Raw genomic sequence first — 19,093 nt, 5'->3', positions numbered from 1 at the left:
ATTTATCAAAATATGATTTGCAAAATGCATGTGAAAGGGGCATCTCGTGGACACAAAATGCTCTTGTATTTGTTTTTTTGTTACATTAATGTAGAAGATCGCGCAATATCATGTACCGGATCAAGCAATATCTCCTAACTATATCAAGCATATATCTTGTAATAATAGCTTACTTGTGATACAACCATATTTCGTGCTGATAACTTCGCCAATGCCAACTTCGGACAGATCATTAACCGAGATGGACCAATTGTTGTTGGAGAAGGAACGAGGTCGAGGCCTTATAACATTGTGTTTTTGGGCCGGTGTTGCATCTGAACAAGCAGCTTCTCTATTTCTCGTTTTGCTCCTCAAACGCGATTCTTGCTTCTTAGCCAAATTGGTGTTCCAGTAATTCTTGACATCATTAGCGGTCCGACCAGGCAATCTACCAGCAATCAATGACCACCTAAGCATGCATTTGAATAATTTGTATATGACTTACTAATATTTGATCATTACATTGTGTAAATCTATAATATTTGAATTTGTGTCTGACCTATATATACCTGTTTCCTAGAAGCTTATGAAGACGAAGGAGAAGATCAATTTCGTCAGAAGTAAATTCTCCTCTGTTGATATTGGGATTCAAGTAGTTCACCCATCTTAATCTGCAGCTCTTCCTGCATCGGTTTAACCCTAGATAATCAATACTTAGGGGTCAATTTTAGCATGTACATACTTGTTTATAAATAACAATGAATAAAAAAAAAAATAAGTATACTTAATTACTACTTGTTTATAAATAACAATGAATAAAAAAAAATTTAAGTATACCTGATTACTTTTTATCATGAAGAATCTCAAAACTAAGATACGTCCACAAATTTTAAATTTTTTGTTCATTTACGGAACGACAAACGTCAAATGACCTAGTTTTTTCTAGTAACCAACGTGCCAATTGAATATCTAGTACTTCTGCTTAGTATTAGAGTGAAGATCCTAACAACTCAAATGACCTAGTTTTTTCTACTCTTCGTCTAGATGAGTCACACGGTGCCAAACCTCAACTTACGGTTATCGGTAATAAAAGAACAAGAGATGTCGTCGGTCTCACCGGACATCCTTATACACGGCTATACACAAAAATATGAATAAATGATTGCATAAAGCATGTAATACGTTTTACGTGTTTACGAATTTCTACGTTTCAACTTATTAATTAGTTTTATAGAGAGAGCAAAAATGTATATAAATAATGTATAATATATATATATATAAATATATATATATATATATATGTATATATATATATACCAGCACGTAGAGGGACTTGATGCCATTTTCCTTCCCCATACTTATCAATGCATTGCCTTAAAAGACTATCTTCTTCGGGAGTCCATGCACCTTTTTTTAACCCTTTGGCTGATCTGTCCATGGACCAAGATAAAACTTATAATTATCTAACCAAATAAGTATAAAAGTTGCAAAAATAAATGAGCAGGGAATAGTGTATTGTGACTCATTGAAACCTCGTAACACATATATAGAGAGTAAACACGATATACTGCTACGCATGTGAGGAGCTTACGGGAGTGACGACGTGCAAGTTTGATATCCACATTTCAAATTTTCCTTATTTTTGCCAAAAATTGTTTTGTCTGGATAATTAAGACTATTCTTACAAATTTAGAAGTATCGGTAACTACAAAAGCATTTCAAAATCAATATTTTTTTTAATATCATTTCAAAATCAATTAGCCTTGAGTAAAAAATAACTTGTTAAAAAATTCACTGTAAAATTTTTTTTTAGTATAATGTAAGCTCTTGATTTGCAAGAGTTCTCTCGTAAAACCACGACCCTCGAGTTTTGACCTCTATACTTTTCTTTTCTTTTCACAATATATTTTCTTTTTGTTGTAAGATTTGTTTCTTCTTGTTGAACAATAATATTTAATTTTTAAAAAACCACTTCAAAAACAATGAATTTAGCTATGTATTTCTCTGTTTCGCATAATCAAAAATATCTAGGTAAAATCAAAATTACGATGAAAGATACATTTGTGGACTAAATGTCGTAGCTAAAAACAATATACATACGTCGTCAATCGTAGTTAATTGTTGTTGTCTGATATCATTACTCTTATATTGGAAATGCTCACTTCAGAACCGCCACATTCGCGTGAAAAAGCTGTCACATGTTCAAAAAAATTGATAACTGACTAATTAAACAAAACATTTATTGTTGATATAAGAAATAGACAATATAAATAGTATGAAAATTTTAGGGGATAAGATCGGAACTGATCTTTTTATTAACGTAGAATCGAAGAAAGAGTACAGAAAATGATAATGTAAAGTGCAGTAAATACGATTACTAAAATGTTCTTTTCTCTCTGATTGCCCAAAGTTTGAATCATGTGTCTGATAATAGCCTCTGTTATTCATAGTGGGCCATTAACCTACGGTTTCGCAAATGACGATTTTGGTCCTGCGGTCAAATGGACTTGTTTTATGACTTGAAGTCCTCAAATTTGATGGATTTTATATTTAGGCCTCTACAAATGTTGGGGCGAAACCCAGATTCAACATTTACCAAGAGTTTCAGTTGCAAAATTGGCTACTGCATTAACAAAACTACAAAAGTGAATATGTCATAGCTATCATCGGGCAGCAAAATTAGCGAAAGTAATTCCATAGCTGGTTTACCTTCTTATTTATTTATTTATTTTTGGAAAAGAGGCTTCAGTTGTAACTCTATTCAGAAAAAAAAAACAAACAATGATATTAATGAGGTAGAAAAGAGTCGAACTCCTTCATATGGTAACCAATTAATATATGTGGGTATCATTTCTTAGAAGTTGATACGGTGTATTCAATCTAACATTTTAACTGATTTTTGTTTCAGTGAATTTTTATATAATTTTGATGATTTTAGCGAAGTTTGTATGATTTATTAGAAAATTCTTTTAAATCCTACATAAAACCACAAGATTAAGATTTATGTATTTTGAACTAAAGAAATATTCTAAAATCTTCGAGAATCCTTAATAATAACAATAAAATCCAAATCTTCAAAACATTTAGGAGGTGTATTCAACTTGACATTTTAAGTGATTTGAGTAAAATTTACAAATCCTATGTTATTCAATCATGAATTTTAAAAAGTCTCCTGAAATTTACTGTTATGGAACTAATAATTTAAAAATCTACCTTAAAATCTACTGTTATTCAAAACTGTTTATGGATTTAGATTTTAATGATTTTTAAAAATTCTGGAGGTATTGAGATGACTTATTTAGTTAAAAATACAAAAATACAAATATCATGGTTTTAGGTAGGATTTAAAAGAACTTTATAATAATTCATACCAACTTCCATAAAATCAAAATCTCATAAAATATAAATTATTTGAAATATTAGATTGAATACATCCTTTAGAATAACAAATATAGGGTTTTAAACTAGTCTAGATTTTTTTGCTGTAAAAAAAATATAGACTAGATTTTAACACTCGATATACCACAGGACGAACTTTTTTTTACCAAAAATTTTATTTTTTTAAATTTTATTTATTAGTTAATTTGTTTTGTTTATTGTCTAAGATTATGTTATTATACTTTGATTGTTAATTTTATGATTTAAATCACGACGAGAAAAAAAATATTTTTTTACAATCAAATTAATTATATATATTTATTATTCTGATATTGATATGATAAAATAATTATTTATTATAGATGTAACACTAAATCAATAAAATTTTAAATTTCTATTTTAAATTTGCCATGTAACCCCATCCCGTAATAAAATTATATCGATCTATAATTGAAAACAGGAAGAGGGAGTTTGTAACGGGGTGAACCATATAACCTCTAGAGTGGTTACATCATAAAAACAACCATGTTTGTCAAGAACTGTCGTGGACACGAAGATCGTACAGCCGACACATTATAACTTTTACATGTGAGCTAATGAGGAATAATAATAAAAATTAATTATAACAATACAAAATCCTCTTCTACGTTCCTTCTCTCGTTAGATATTTAATTTGTGGAATCAAACTTGGAATTGGAGGTCTTGTTAAAGCATATGATGGTGTTACAGTATGCTGCTCCTACTTGATAAGTCCAAAGTAAAAATATCATTTTTCTTTTCTTTGTGTTGTTGGTCTTCCCTAAGGTTGATTACCAGATGAACACACATGCCCCAAGAGAGGATTCATCCAGCGTAGGGGACTGACTGAGAAAAAAGAACTGGTTTAGGTCTCTATAAATCTCCCCTAATTTGATCAAACAATTGGTAACTAAGCTCTTGTGTATGTGTTTATCGCTTTTGATTGTGGGCATGAGGAATGAACATGAGGATTTGTGGATTATTGGTAATTGGGGAATGAACATGAGGATTTGTGCTCAGATTAACAACGACGAGTTTAACGGCGCCGAGATTGTAAGAGCTATCAAGAGGAAGATGGTTTGGTTAGTCAAGAACGGTGAAGCTGATCCTGAGAACAGGAAGCGAGCTTTTCAGCTTATTAGAGCTGTAAATGCAGATTCTAGAACAACTTGCGGAGAGGAACAAATCGTTGTGCCGAACAGAATGTTGTGCCAATCAGGAAGCTGCATCAGATCACAAACGCCTGAGTTCCTGACGTGGATGTGTGAGCTGACGTGGCAGGACGTGAGTGGATGTGATGATGTGTCGTAGAAGGTTGCTGACTTGGCATTGAAGATATAGACGAGATTGTTCTTAGAGATATGAAGAATATTCTCCACAGCAAATTAAGGAAATGATAAACTTGAGCAGCAAACATTTTTCTTATCTTTGGAAATATGAAGAATATTCTCTACAACAAATAATGAAAAGATAAGGATGTGAGCAAACAGTTTCCTTATCCCTTGATACTTGGAGATTCGCCTTTTAGGGTTTCTCAAGTCGTGTATATATATTTTAGGAGTAGTCCACGAGCCAATTTGAGCACTCTAGAATACAGTTGTAAACTTTGAAGCCAGAAAAATAAGGCTTAGAAGGTGTGTTCCCAGTTCTCTGTGACGTTAATCCGGGAGGTGATTAAGTGCGCAGAGAATTGTTTTCTTTATCTTAGATCTACACTGGTGAGAGTTTAGATAGAAAAGAGAGAGGGTTGATTTTCTTCTCTTATAGATATAAAGAGAGAGGGTTGGTTTTCTTCTCTTAGATCTACACAGAGTGTTGTATTAGATAGAAAATAGAAAGTCTTAGATTCATTCTTAGTCGGGATCAATCATATTGGGTAGAATAGGTTGAGTTAGGGCCGAGACAAAATTGTATCACTGTAAGAGATAAATTTTGTTAATAAGATTGAATAGAGAAGCGTTGGCTTGGCGCGTTCCAAGTGTGAATCAGTGTGTTGTGTTTCTCTATATCTTTACAATTGGTATCATAGCAGACGCCTGATAAAAGAATTGTTTATCTTTTCAACAGGTGAGATCTTGAGACGAGGTATGGAGAATCCACAACAGTTCGTTGATGAGAACAATCCGCTGATGCTTGACGTTGAGCATTATATGATTGGAAAGCACAAATCAGACAGATGATTCAGTGTCATGATATGAAAGCCTGGTTCGCTGTTGAAGATGGATGGTCACCTCCAACACTTACGAACATGAGAGAAGAAATTGTAATAAATCTCTCTAAGCTTTGGACGGCTGAGGAGAAGTTAAAGGGAAAACAAAACGCTGAAGCGCTATCTACTATTTTCAGCTGCTTGTCGATGGATCTGTTCGCGATGGTGCAAGTGTGTATGTCGGAAAAAGAAGCTTGGGATCTTTTGGAAGCATTCTTTGAGGAAACTAGAAGGGTGAAGAAGGAAAAATTTGATGTATCACCATCTTATCATTTCAACAGTCATCTAAGCTCCTCTTATATGGAAGTGGTAGTGCTGAAGAAGGTATACAAGGATAAGAGGTTTGTCAAGGAATTTCTCAGAAGCTTATCACATGGATATCTTTCTCACAAATCTGATGGTAAATGTGCTTTAAGTTCTGGTAAACAGAAGGTTGATCCGTGGGTAAAATTAGTTCAGACAGATGAACTGCAGATGAGAAAGAACGGTCAAAAGACTGAGGAATCATTCACTCTGAAGACTGTAGAAACTCAGACGTCTGTTCAAGGGAATAAGGAAGTAGTGAGCAAGAAGCAGTTTAGAAGGCTGAAGGATGTACAACATCAGTATCAATCTTCATGATCTAGATCTAGTGTAGAGAAAGAATCTCAAAGTTCTGAATATCAAGGTTCTGGACACTTCCAATCAGAATGCTCTACACTTGAAAGAAGAAGTGTGCTGAAGTGTTACAATCGTCAAGGCTGTGGTCATACAAAATCTTGTCTGTCATGGAGTGATATTGATCCAGCCAAAGAAGATGATGAGAATCAGAAGTCTGTTTTGAAGCCTAAGGATGATGTGGCTGGCTTATCTGTTGAGAAACAAGTCATCACCCTGTCTAAGGATCTGATTCTGCAGAAGAAGGAGAACTATGATCTGGTGTCTGAGAAGGAAGAGCTGCTTTGTAGAGTCTTCACTCTTGAGAAATTGTTGTCTGAGGAGAAAGTCATTTTGTCTGTGTTGAGACAATGCCTTAAGGATCAGCTAAAGAATAACAAGAAGCTGAGTAAAGAAGCAAAAGATTTGTACAAGGGGCTGATCACTCACAAGGGTATTTTGATTTCAAACTGCGATGAGAAATCATGGAGGAAACTCAAGCGGTGTCAAGAGTGTAGTTAATGGGTCCTTGTATGCTCAGAATATTTCATACAAAGGTCATGGAACAAAAGTGCTGTTAAATGGAGGTGATGTTGTTCAAACGGGTGTCTGAGTCCAACGTACAGAAGACGAAACAGATGATTGTTGTGAACAACTGAGAGGGAAACTGCATCGTTGTTGGTATTGTGGTGTGATTGGTCATATTAAGGTTGATTGTTACAGATTTAAGAATCGTGTAAGTCAACTCATACGCCAAATGAAATTCCACAAAGAAAAGATCAGAAGTTGGGGTAAGATTGTGGAGTGTCGAAGATCTGAACATGTCATTGTTACTATGCGAATCAGAACCTCCACAAAGCTGCCTGTTTCAAGTTTCTAGATTGTACTATACCACTCACGCATCTGAAGGAGTGTCACAAAGATGTTCGAAGATACAGGCGAGTAAACATCATTAAGCGTGACATGAATTATGTTGCTCAAACTGTTGATGATCAACAGCCTGTTGTGTTGAAGCACTAGTTCTTTGATAGTGCTTGTTAAAGACACATGACTGAGAATCAAGGAAGGCTACACAACTTTGGAGCAGGCTCAGCTGACAAGGTCACTTTTGGAGATGAAGCTGAAGGTAAAATCAAAGGCAAAGGTGTGGTAAAGATCAGCCCAATCTCATTGTCTACCTTGTCGATGTTCTAAGAACCAATCTCATTAGCAGCAGTCAGTTGTGTAATGAGGGTTTCGATGTTACCTTCACCAAGAAAGGATGTCAGGTGGTTGATGAGCGCCACAATATCAAGTCGAAGGTCAGCGCTCTCATAATAGCTATTGTATATGGAGGTCGTCCAATCCACAAGCAAAAGAGCTCAATCAGCAGTGTTCTATGATGCCTAGAGACATGATCTTAGAAGGAACACATTAACTTGCTTCTGTTAAGTGTAAGCTGCAGCAGCCAGGAAATTGTGAGAATCACATCCATCAAGAAGCTGCTGGAAGGATTCAGGAGGGCAGAGTTGTTGTGTCTACTGCTACTACGCAGAGTTGTTCGGATGTAATTAATGGTATGGCAATTCAGAGTTTTGCAAATGGATTCAAACAGCAACAATGTGATCTATCTCAGACGGGCGAAGCTACAGAGGTGGCTACTAGGTCTACGAATGTCGTTGCAGTTTATACTTTTGCTGATAAAATCATTGTGTTGAACAAAGTCAATTGTTTGTGGGTCTTCAAGAACACAAGAGACAAATGTGGACAAGTTGTGGAGAACAAGGCATGAGTGGTCATACAAAGCTCTAAGGAGAGCTGGCTAGACGCAGCACCTTCACTTCAACTCCAGGATTTCTAGGAATGGCTTCTTTCAGAAAACTGTTTACCTAGAGCATCTGCAAGGTTTTGAGGTATTCCTATACCAATGCAAGTATGCCAAAGGTTTGATCAGTGCATGTGATTTACAAAGAAGTGAAGATGAAGCCACACCCATGGGAGTTGGAAATGTTCTATCTTTAAAGTTGATTTAAGAGATTGTGTAAATGGTAACTCGCACGGTAGGTTGATTAGTCGTCAAAAGATGTGTCGTACCAGCAAACCAGTCATCTGTTATGTTCTTGCAAGTTGTGGGTGTTTTAGTGACATTTGTAAAGTATCACACATGCAAGCTGCTGAAAGGATTGTCAAAGGCTCATGCAACATAGGGTTGATCTTGACGAAAGGAGCTAGCAGAAACTTAAAGAGATATCGCTCTCTAAATCACCGTGAAGGATCTGGTGGCTATTGCCTTTTGGGAACAAAGCTGATCTTCTGCTACGCTCAGAAGCTTGTTAAGGTACCTTGTTCAATTGTTGGATCTAATGTTAATGTTTTGGGAACCTGTTTCAGTCACCTGATGAGGATCAAACAATTGAGAACAGCGTACGGTACATTCTCAAACTATGCTTCAACTTTGTGTGATAATTGTTTGTTTGCTAATATTGTTGTAGATCATGTATTAGATACTAAAATTAAATTTCAGGACCCTGAATATCAGTTTGTTCATAGAGTAGTTGTGGAAAAACTGATAGTAATAGAACATTAGAGCACTGATTTGCAAATTGCTGATTTGTTTACAAAACCATTGGACTTGGATCAACACATGTTTCTGAGAAAATTCATTTATGTTTGTGAGATCTAATATGTTCGGTGAGTTGTGTTGATAAGATACAGGGACATGCATCAGAACAGGCCATGGAATTTCTAGAATGTATAAAAGATCAACACTCTGTCTAAGCAAGAGTCAGTGGAAAACAGCTGCCTGTTATGCCGATTCATATTGGGAATCTCGTAAAACGTTTTCGTGAAGGAAGAGGTCAAAGAGCTGAGGAGAGGCATTATAATGCATTCCATTCTGAATGGAGTACCAGTGGATTGTAAGTTTAAAAAAAAAAAGTAATGTGGCTGGTAAGTCTGCAACAGAGCCCTGAAGAATAATAACAAGGGAATGCACAAATATTCGCGGTTGAGAAGTCAAGTGATATCGCTGATAGGAACCAGGAGATTCAGCAGAAGATTGTTCATATCATCAACTGTGAAGATCATTCATGTCTGTTGAATCTAAGCTCCAAGGTAGTGTGTCAAGCAAAGTCAAAAAAAAAAAAAAAAAAAAAGGAAAAGGACTTGATACACTCCTGTCAATGCACTCTCCAAAGGAAATTCCAGCTGCGTACTTCATGTTGATAGTGAACCATGAGAATCAAAGGCATGTCAGAGCGAAAGACTAGCCACTGATCACAGAACTTTTTCTTGAAGATTCACAAAAGGTTGTGGTAATTTCTGATGAAGTCCCTAACAAGTAGTTGGCACACATCATAGAACAGATCTCAAGGTATGAAAACCTCTTGCTTTAAGAAGTAAAAAAATAATAGAATAGTGCTCTTAATGGTCTACTGCTTTTCTGGTTCCCTCACTTCTTGTGTTTAACTATGTTTGGAAGTCTGAGATCGTGTGTAAATGGCTGAAATGAATAAATGTGTTGTAAAATCAATGTTGCATAATTAAAACCATATGATTGATTGATGTAACACTAGGCTGATTGTAGATATTGTTAATGAAGAATGCTTGTATGTTTTCAGCAGGTGTGCACTAATGTGTGTTAAGTGTTTTCAGGTTTAAGCATATTTGTTTTAACTCACAAGAATGATCATGATTCTCTAAGTGGTAAAATCCATAGAACAGCAATAGATCAAGGGTCTGACATTTTGAACGATGGATTGATCATGGAAGTAGGATCAAAGAGCTGAGTGTTCATCTAAATATTTGGGTGTACTAAGAGTTCTGAAGGATTGGAAGTAGATGTTACTAAAACTCACAACCTGGTTCAAGCTATGAAAGTGTTTTAGAGGATTGCTGCTGAGTCGTCATGTGTCTGAAGGTGAATCAAACGACTGATATTGGGTCTAGATCTATAAAAGAGTATAATGACCGTTCCATGATGCAAAGGAATGTAACTATCAGTACCAGAGGCTGATGAGTGTTCCTAGACAGAAGACTATGATTGGAAGTTGTTATTTGACTTTCATGTTTGTACAACAGGTGGCTGTTCATTTCAGACCCTTCTTTTATCAAAGTATGTGATGCAAGGGACTGTTACCAGAAGATGGATTGTGCTACAAAGAAAGTGTCTATGTCCCACTAGCTGTTTGACGTGTGCATTATCATTTGAATCACCGAGAAGACATCTTCTTAAGTTAAGAGAAAATCTGCAGAAGTGTGTTGATACTTCAGTGTCGTGGAGTTAACAAAAGAGGGACAGGATATCGTCTCACCCTTGATGATCTACAGGTGAATATGATTGTGATAAGACATGTTATCTGCAGTGAAAACAGAGGTGTGTGATACTCTGTTTTAGGTCGTTTACATCCATTGAATGATTGAAGAACGAACGCTTGTGTTTGGTTCTAATAATGATGGATGAGGATGTTTGAAGCTGCTGGGCTTCCGAAAAACTGTGTCTGAGATTAAGCCTTACATATCCAAAGGTATATGAGTTTTGTGGGCTAATCTGTCAACTGTCAGGGGTTTGATCAAGACAGTGAATGCTCTTGTGAAAAACTGTGCATTTAGAGTTTCACATGTACAATCAACTCTTTGTTTGATTGTGGTGGAGTAAATGGCTAGGCTGGTATTAGACATGTGAGACTGATGATTGTTGAGTAAACAGATGATCATATGTTTCAGTTCCCTACAGATGACGAATTAGAGAAGTGATATGTGCTTAGCTCATCCAATTAGGTAGCTCATTTGTGTAGAATCGTTCAAAGAAACTGGTCTAGATGCAAGGATGAAGTTTCTCTACAGTGAAACTGAGGTTTGAAAGTGTAGAACATGATACACAAGCTGCTGTTTTTTCTTGCAAAGCTTGTGTATGGTCAAGGTCACACTGTGATTCGATCAAAGAGCTACTTGTTGTTCGAATTCTCGACTATCAACGTCCTATTGCCCAACATTCAGTTGTGGTTGCAAGGAGAGTCAAAATGCCTACAAACGTGAAGCTGTTCAATAGGTGAGAGGCTGATCATCAAAGTGCTTAAGGATGCGAAGCACTGTTAGCAGGTAAGTGATTCCCATAACTCAATATGCTGTTGTGATACATATGGCTGTTTTTGACTTAGTTGATCACTCAAGCTGGGGGAGAATGATTATGGTTATGGTTTTTTATATAATTCTAATTCACGCCTAATGATAAGGAGTTCACGCCTAATGTTAAGGAGTTCTGTACTTATGGGGGAGAATCTTTGTAGCTACTTGATTTAGGGGAAAAATCATTGTTTATGGGGGAGACTTAATTGATCTATTGGTTGATCTTAGGTTGGTGATAATTATTTATCTTAGGTTGTTAATAATTGAGAATATGCCAATTGATTAAGTCTAATTAGAGAGCTATTAAGAACATGGTTTCCGCTGCAGCCTGCAGGGGTTTCTGATTGTTAGGTTCATAATTATAGTTCTGTTTGAACAAGCTGTTAATTGATTTTGCTAGATAATTACTGTTATTTTTTCTAGTTCTTGCTTGTTCTGTTTTTGGCTTGTGTTTGTTGGAGTGTCTTTTCAGGTTAAACCAGAGATATGCTTGAGTATCAAACTCAGTCAAAAAGGAGGAGATTGTAAACGCAGATTCTAGAAAACCTCGCTGAGAGGAACAAGTCGTTGTGCCGAACAGAGTGTTGTGCCAATAAGATAGCTGCATCAGATCACAAACGCCTGAGTTGCTGACGTGGATATGTGAGCTGACGTGGCAGGACGTGAGTGGATGTGATGATGTGTCGTAGAAGGTTGCTTACTTGGCATTGAAGATATATACGAGATTGTTCTTAGAGATATGAAGAATATTCTCTACAGCAAATTAAGGAAATGATAAACTTGAGCAGCAAACAGTTTTCTTATCTTTGGAGATATGAAGAATATTCTCTACAACAAATAAGGAAAAGATAAGGATGAGAGCAAACAGTTTCCTTATCCCTTGATACTTGGAGATCCGCCCTTTAGGGTTTCTCAAGTCGTGTATATATATTATAGGAGTAGGCCACGAGCCAATTTGAGCACTCTAGAATATTGATACAGTTGTAAACTTCGAAGCCAGAAAAATAAGGCTTAAAAGGTGTGTTCCCAGTTCTCTGTGACGTTAATCAGGGAGGTGATTAAGTGCGTAGAGAATTGTTTTCTTTCTCTTAGATCTACACTGGTGAGAGTTTAGATAGAAAAGAGAGAGGGTTGGTTTTCTTCTCTTATAGATAAAAAGAGAGAGGGTTGGTTTTCTTCTCTTAGATCTACATAGAGTGTTGTGTTAGATAGAAAAGAGAAAGTCTTAGATTCATTCTTAGTCGGGATCAATCTTATTGGGTAGAATAGGTTAAGTAAGGGCCGAGACAAAATTGTATCACTGTAAGAGATAAATTTTGTTAATAAGATTAAATAAAGAAGCGTTGGCTTGGCGCGTTCCAAGTGTGAATCAATGTGTTGTGTTTCTCTATACCTTTACAAGAGCTTGGGGACAATCCCAAGATCTTAGTTATCTTCCTGTTTTTCATCAGACTTATATGGTAATCTGATTTGCTTATCATGCAATGACGTTTTCTTGTTATTATATGCGTACTTCTCTGTTTTTCTTATTCCTGTGTGTTTGTTTGTGATTTCTCCTAGGGCTTGGAAGGCGAAAACGGTTTAAACACTCGTGGTGAAGAGAATTCAATGCCGGGACAAACCTCTCTGGAGTCTCTCATGCAACGGCCTGTTCCAGTTCCTCCACCTGGTAGCTATCCAGTTCAGGATCGTGGGGATGATGAAGGTCTTGATTATAACTTTGGGAACTTATCGATAGAGGATAAGAAAGAACAGATTGAGATTACAAGGAACAGCTTCGAGTTACTCTCTAGCATGTTGAATATTGAAGGGAAGCCGAATCACACAGAGGTAATATTTTGCATTATTTGCTCGTTAAGCTTTCTCAAAAACATTAATCTTTTTCAGCTATGTGTATATTTTTCTTTACAAATTCTGTTTTGAGTATTCATTGAAAGTTTTACTGGAGAAATATGAGCTGGGAAAAAGAGCAGTATTTATAGACTATCAATTAGAGAGTAGGGTTTTTGTGAGTGCTTAGGGATAAGCTTGGTGAGCATGGTAATATTAATATGATCTCACAATTTCGGAAGTTCTGAGTAAGATTTTGGTTAGGATTTTCTGGATTATGACAATCATTCCAAATATTAGTTTTTGAATTTAGGTTTCAAAGGTTTAAGGTTTAGTATATTAGATTTACAGAATCTACAAAATAAATCTATATATATATATATATATATAATAGTAAATACTACAAAATATACAAAAAAAATCATATGTATAAACTGATCATATCTGCCTAACTTTCAAGAAAGGCAAATTTGTTGGAATTAATTGATCGAAAATTACATTTTGCTCGAATTTTTAGATGAAAAATACCTTTAAACAAATTATTTGAAACATACGGAAAAAATTTATACAATCTTCGAAAAAATTACAGACATTTTGAAGATTTTTCGATGAGATTTGTAATTGTAAGAACTATTTTACCTTTTTATATTATGCAGAATTCTAGATAATAATATGCATTAAATCCTTCTACTTTTATTTGGTTACATGAATTTATAATATAAAAACTAACAAACATAGTCTCAAGTTTTAATATATATCTTATTATATAAAGTTTGGTTCTTCAAGTTATTAACTCACCAGATCGTGACATGTGTTAGTTTTAAGGATCAGAGATCAAAGTTAAAAACTCGCCAGATCGTGACATGTGTCAGTTTTAACAATTAAATATCCAAGTTAGTAACTCATCAGATCGTGTCACGTGTCAATTTTAACGATCATAAATCACATATTAAAGTTAGTAACTCATCAGATCGTGACACATGTCAATTTTAACGATCAAAAATCATAGTTTTCAAGCTTGGTAAAACGATGCATAAGATAATTGTAATCTTATTATATTAAAAAAACTTTGTTAACCTAAAAGGAAAAAGATTGTAAATACACCCCTCTATGTAAGCAAATAGATGAGGACATATTTTTCACCAAACAAAATAATTTTGACTAGCTTTGTTTTTCTTGGTAAAAATTTGTTTTTTTGTTTTTTATTAACCTTTTGTTTGACACATCATTGTTCTTGAACAAGTCTCGAAGGAAGTTTGTAGGTTGTCTAATCAAAACAACTATATAAAAAGATTCCTAAATATTACCACGTGTTTTCGTCGTTGTTTCTTTGAATTTTTTTTTGTTTCTCAATTTCATAATGCATACTACGCAATCTTTGACTTTGAAGTGTTAACAAAGTTTCTTATGCATACTAACTAAGGTTTTGGGGATTAAAAATTTCTCACGATGTTATTATTATTTCAATTAATTTTCAGGACAGATAGCATAAAAAAAATGAATACATAAGTGCAAGATAACAACAGAGGTTATATAATACTAGATCAACTAAACAGAAAGCGTTCTTATCGTCGAACGAGAGTACGTCTTAGAAGAGAGTGCGAAGCAAGAAATTTTTTAAAAAACAATGAGCTCATTTGAATAAATTTTCTCATAAAATAGAAAAGAGATTAAGGAAAATATACAGAAAATTATTATTTCTAAAAATGGAAATACTCGCTAAAGTATAAACATAGATCGTCTCATATTACTCATCTAACAAAATAATTTATTCAAAATGCTTTCAACTTTGTTCTATTTGAATTATTTGAGTTTCATATATTACCGTGTTTATAATTTTCTATTATTTCATAAATTATGTCAAATTAATTATCTTCTAATTTCTCAACTTTGATTGGTCATAGACTTTTTTTTTTGTGCAAACATAATTGTTACCATTCGTTCAATCTCAAAAGGAGATAAAGAGGAGAAGGTTATCAACCTAATGGTTGGATAAAATAGGCTAATCAAACATAAGCCTACAACAAACACAGACTGATTGGAAAACATAAATCGTTGTTGATAGATCCATATGACCTTGGAGATAGAGGCTAGATCATGGTTTGTCAAAGAAACTTCCATGAAATACATTGGGAAATTTAACATTAGTTACTATCACAAGATTTTGTGACGTTGGAAAAAAGTTTTTAGTTTCATTGGTTGATGGAGCAAGCCATTGTTAGATAACTAAAAGATGTGAACATGTTCTCTCCATACAGGAGGAGGGCAGAGCCGATGTTCTCTCTATGCTGGAGGAGGTTGGACGCAAGATTCTCTCCATAAGGGAGTAGAGCGGAACCGAGGTTCCCTCCATGGTTAGTCATACACTATTGTGATGTAATTTATTTTTTATTCAAAATATTTTTGAGCCACCAATTTTAGTGATTAAAAAATTATGCAAACGTGAAAGTAAAGAGACATATAATAGTTAGATTAATTTGTTCATATACATATTTTCAAGGTGGTGGTAAATAGTATTATAGTATAAAATATTATAAATAATGTACAATAAATTTTAATATATTTTTGCTAAATTTAGTTTTATTGACAAAACTTTAAACCTGCCCATCGGGCAGGTCCTTATCTTGTATATATATATATACACACTATTAATTATATTATACTATAATTGAAATTAATAATATACACCGACTTTTAATCAATAAAATAAATTAATAATTTAACACCAATAATTGAATAACTTTTTTGTTTAAGAGTGAAACTACCTGACCCGTTTTTTTAAAAATAATAAAAATAATAAACTACAACTAGTGGTCTCATACCCACTAGCCACCTAGCCACAAGCACAACCAACAGCAGAAATAACAGATACCAATGTCCAAATAATAATCCAATAAATAATAACCAATAATCAATATAACAATACTCACATAACCAATCATCAGAAAACATGGAACCAGCAACCTAGCAATGTTTCTAATGACCCAACTCTAGCAACATAGCAATGCCAAACAACATCCAATCGAGTCCCAAGAACATCCTACTCTTCATTGCCTTGATTCCACGATCACACTTTGCATTTACCTACATCACAAACACAAATTGTAATGTATGAGTATTTTATAAACATTCAGTGAGGCAATCCTCCCATCTACTGGGTTATACACACAAACAATAGAGACATCTCTAACCATCAATAAACAATCAACAATCAACAATAACAAACCAGGACTCAGTATCGACCGACATCAACATGCATCGACCGACATCAACATGCATCGACCGACACCAGATGGAGGTTGCGTCGACCGATGCAAGATCTGCATCGACCGATGCAAGGTTAAATTGCATCGACCGATGCTCCCATTGTATCGATCGACGCATGCTCGACATAGCACGAAAACGTTAGATTTTACGCGCCGTCCTCGCATTTGCATCGACCGACGCCCAAACTGCATCGACCGATGCAATGCCGAGAATCGTTTCCCCCCGAAGTTTCTCGCCGGATCTTCGTTCCTACAACCACAAAACTCGATCCTAAGCCACAAGAAAGCTTCCCAACGTCCCAAATAACAGTCTAACAAGCCTAACAACACATAACAAGCAAATCAGAGATATCTCCAGCTTAGATAAGCCATGGTCATGCACTTACCTTTGCCACAAAAGAAATCTGACTCAAACACAAGAAGAAAACGTTCCTAGGAAGCTCCTACAATGATTCCAGCTACAGATCTCTACAGAAACAGCTTCCAACTCCAAGAAATCACCAAGAACACTCAAGCACACCAAGAACTCTTCTCTCTCTCTTTTGTTTCTCTCAAAAGAGGCTAAACACGCCTAATGAGACAAAAATCGAGTTTAAGGGTTTTTCCTAACCCAAAACGCAGCGTTTAACTTAACTCAAATCGCAGAAAACTGAACCTGCATCGACCGATGCACTATATGCATTGACCGATGCAATCCCCTATTTATGTAATCTCTATACATATTTTGCACTGATATAGTTTTTGGTTGTTTTTTTTTCTTTTCTCTTTTGGTTTATATTTTAGTTTAAATTACTATTTGTATTAATAATAAAAATATTACAAAAATGAGTGAATTAATTGATGAGTTAACTTTATATTTTATGTATTTGATAATGTGGATAAATTTGTGAAAATTGAAAATAAGAAGTGATGAGGTGGAGGAAGGAGAATAGTGAAAAGCCAATTTTCTATATATAGATAACTTTCATTAATTAATATTAACTACTATTATGCCATTATACATTTGAATCAACATTCATTACATAAATTCAAACTATTTGTAGTCATTTAATTTAAATCTAATCTATATTATACATCTTTTAAAAAAAAAATTAAAACGAGCTGACCCTTTTATTTTTGTTTCTCAAGCAATATTAAACTAATGATTTCATAATGACTAACACCCTAACCCCAATCAATTTAACAGCAAAAATGAAACATCATTAAGCCCATAACATCAGTCAGCAATTATCTAATAACCAATAAACCCATAACATCAGTCAGCAATTGTCACTTTCCGGAAGGTCACCCATCCTAAGACTACTCCAGCTCAAGCACGATTAACTCTGGAGTTCTCTCAGGTCCCTTAACCGAAAAGATAAGTAAACTTTGGTGACATAGGTGGCCAAATCAATTCTTTTAAACCTCTCTGCAAGTCTCTGAAACCGGAGTGTCACAACATCAATGAGCCATTAGAACATCCTCCTCTTCATCGCCTTGATTGCACGATCACACTTTGTCTTTACTTGCACCATAAACACAAATTGAGATGCATAAATATGGTCATAAACACTCAGTGAGGCAATCCTTCCATCTACTGGGGCTATACACACAAGCAACTGAGATTTCAATATTAAACAAGCAACAAACAAACATAAACAAACCAGGGACATAAGTATCAGCCGCTTCTGAAATATATTGGTGTCGACCGACACTGCCCTTCAATGTCGACTGACACCACCTCTTGAGATCGACTGACACCCCTCCTCGTCCCGGAAACACTAAAACCGACACTCGCCAAGTCTTTGTGCCGTCTACCCCTTGGTGTCGACCGAGACCCACCTGTCTAAATCGACACCGACTCCATAGACACGTTCTGCCCAAAACCGAAAGTTGAAGATCCATTTTCCGATTCCTCCAAATCTTCTGAAACTCTCCCAAAAATTCTGGAAACTCATGAGAACCAACAACCAATCAAAAGCATACAAGAACACAACAAAAACAGGCACAAAACAAGCAAAACAAAGAATTCTCACGCTTAGATCAGCCATAGATTATGACCCAAAAACGAAGAATCCAACCCGTAGAAGGCTTCTCCTTCATTCCTAGCACAAGATCTTCACTCCAAAGCAACAGATCTCCAAGGAAAAGCGCCAAAACTCTGAAATCTCTCAAAAACTATATTCCCTCTTCTAACTCTCTCGAAAGCGACAAAGAACGGCTGTCCCAAACACTCAAGTCGACTTCCCCCTTTAAAAACGTAGGTTAGAGATTCTAAATTAAACCAAACCAAACCAAATCGACAATTTAAATCAACCCGGTCGAACCAGAAATTTATGGTGTCGATTGACACTCCCCTTGGTGTCGATCGACACCCACTCCCAAAACCAACTATTTGGTTCGCGAATGTTACAATCTCCTAACTAGGTCTCCCTCCTATAGTTCCCGTAAAACATCATGATGTCCTACCAACACATATTCCCTCACTTGAATACCTCATGACCCCACAAGATCATCAAAATATCACAAGGGTCGCCACTAAGGCAGTCAAATTTCCTAAACAGGACCTCACTGGTATTTCACATCAGTTTTCTGCTCCAAGGACACCTCAACAAAATGGAGTAGTTGAGAGGAAGAATAGAACATTGCAAGAAATGGCTCGAGCAATGATCCATGGAAATCATGTGTCACA

At 35.4% G+C, this 19,093-nt stretch overlaps 1 protein-coding gene across 1 annotated transcript; it reads left to right on the top strand.

Annotated features, from left to right (window-relative positions):
* Positions 1 to 4,326: 4,326 nt before the first annotated feature.
* LOC104704659 (TOM1-like protein 2) lies at positions 4,327 to 15,486 on the top strand. The gene is made up of 4 exons (XM_010420707.1): positions 4,327 to 4,514; positions 12,726 to 12,786; positions 12,887 to 13,156; positions 15,415 to 15,486. Exons 1-4 carry the CDS (start codon positions 4,327 to 4,329, stop codon positions 15,484 to 15,486), a joined length of 591 nt encoding a protein of 196 aa, XP_010419009.1.
* The last annotated feature ends 3,607 nt before the right edge of the window (positions 15,487 to 19,093 follow it).

The sequence above is a fragment of the Camelina sativa genome, chromosome 7 (genome assembly GCF_030686135.1).
Source record: "Camelina sativa cultivar CO46 ecotype springtype chromosome 7, ASM3068613v1".
Classification (NCBI taxonomy): Eukaryota; Viridiplantae; Streptophyta; class Magnoliopsida; order Brassicales; family Brassicaceae; genus Camelina; species Camelina sativa.
The sequence above is the reverse complement of the archived record's forward strand: the minus strand, read 5'-3'. Positions and strand labels throughout refer to the sequence as shown.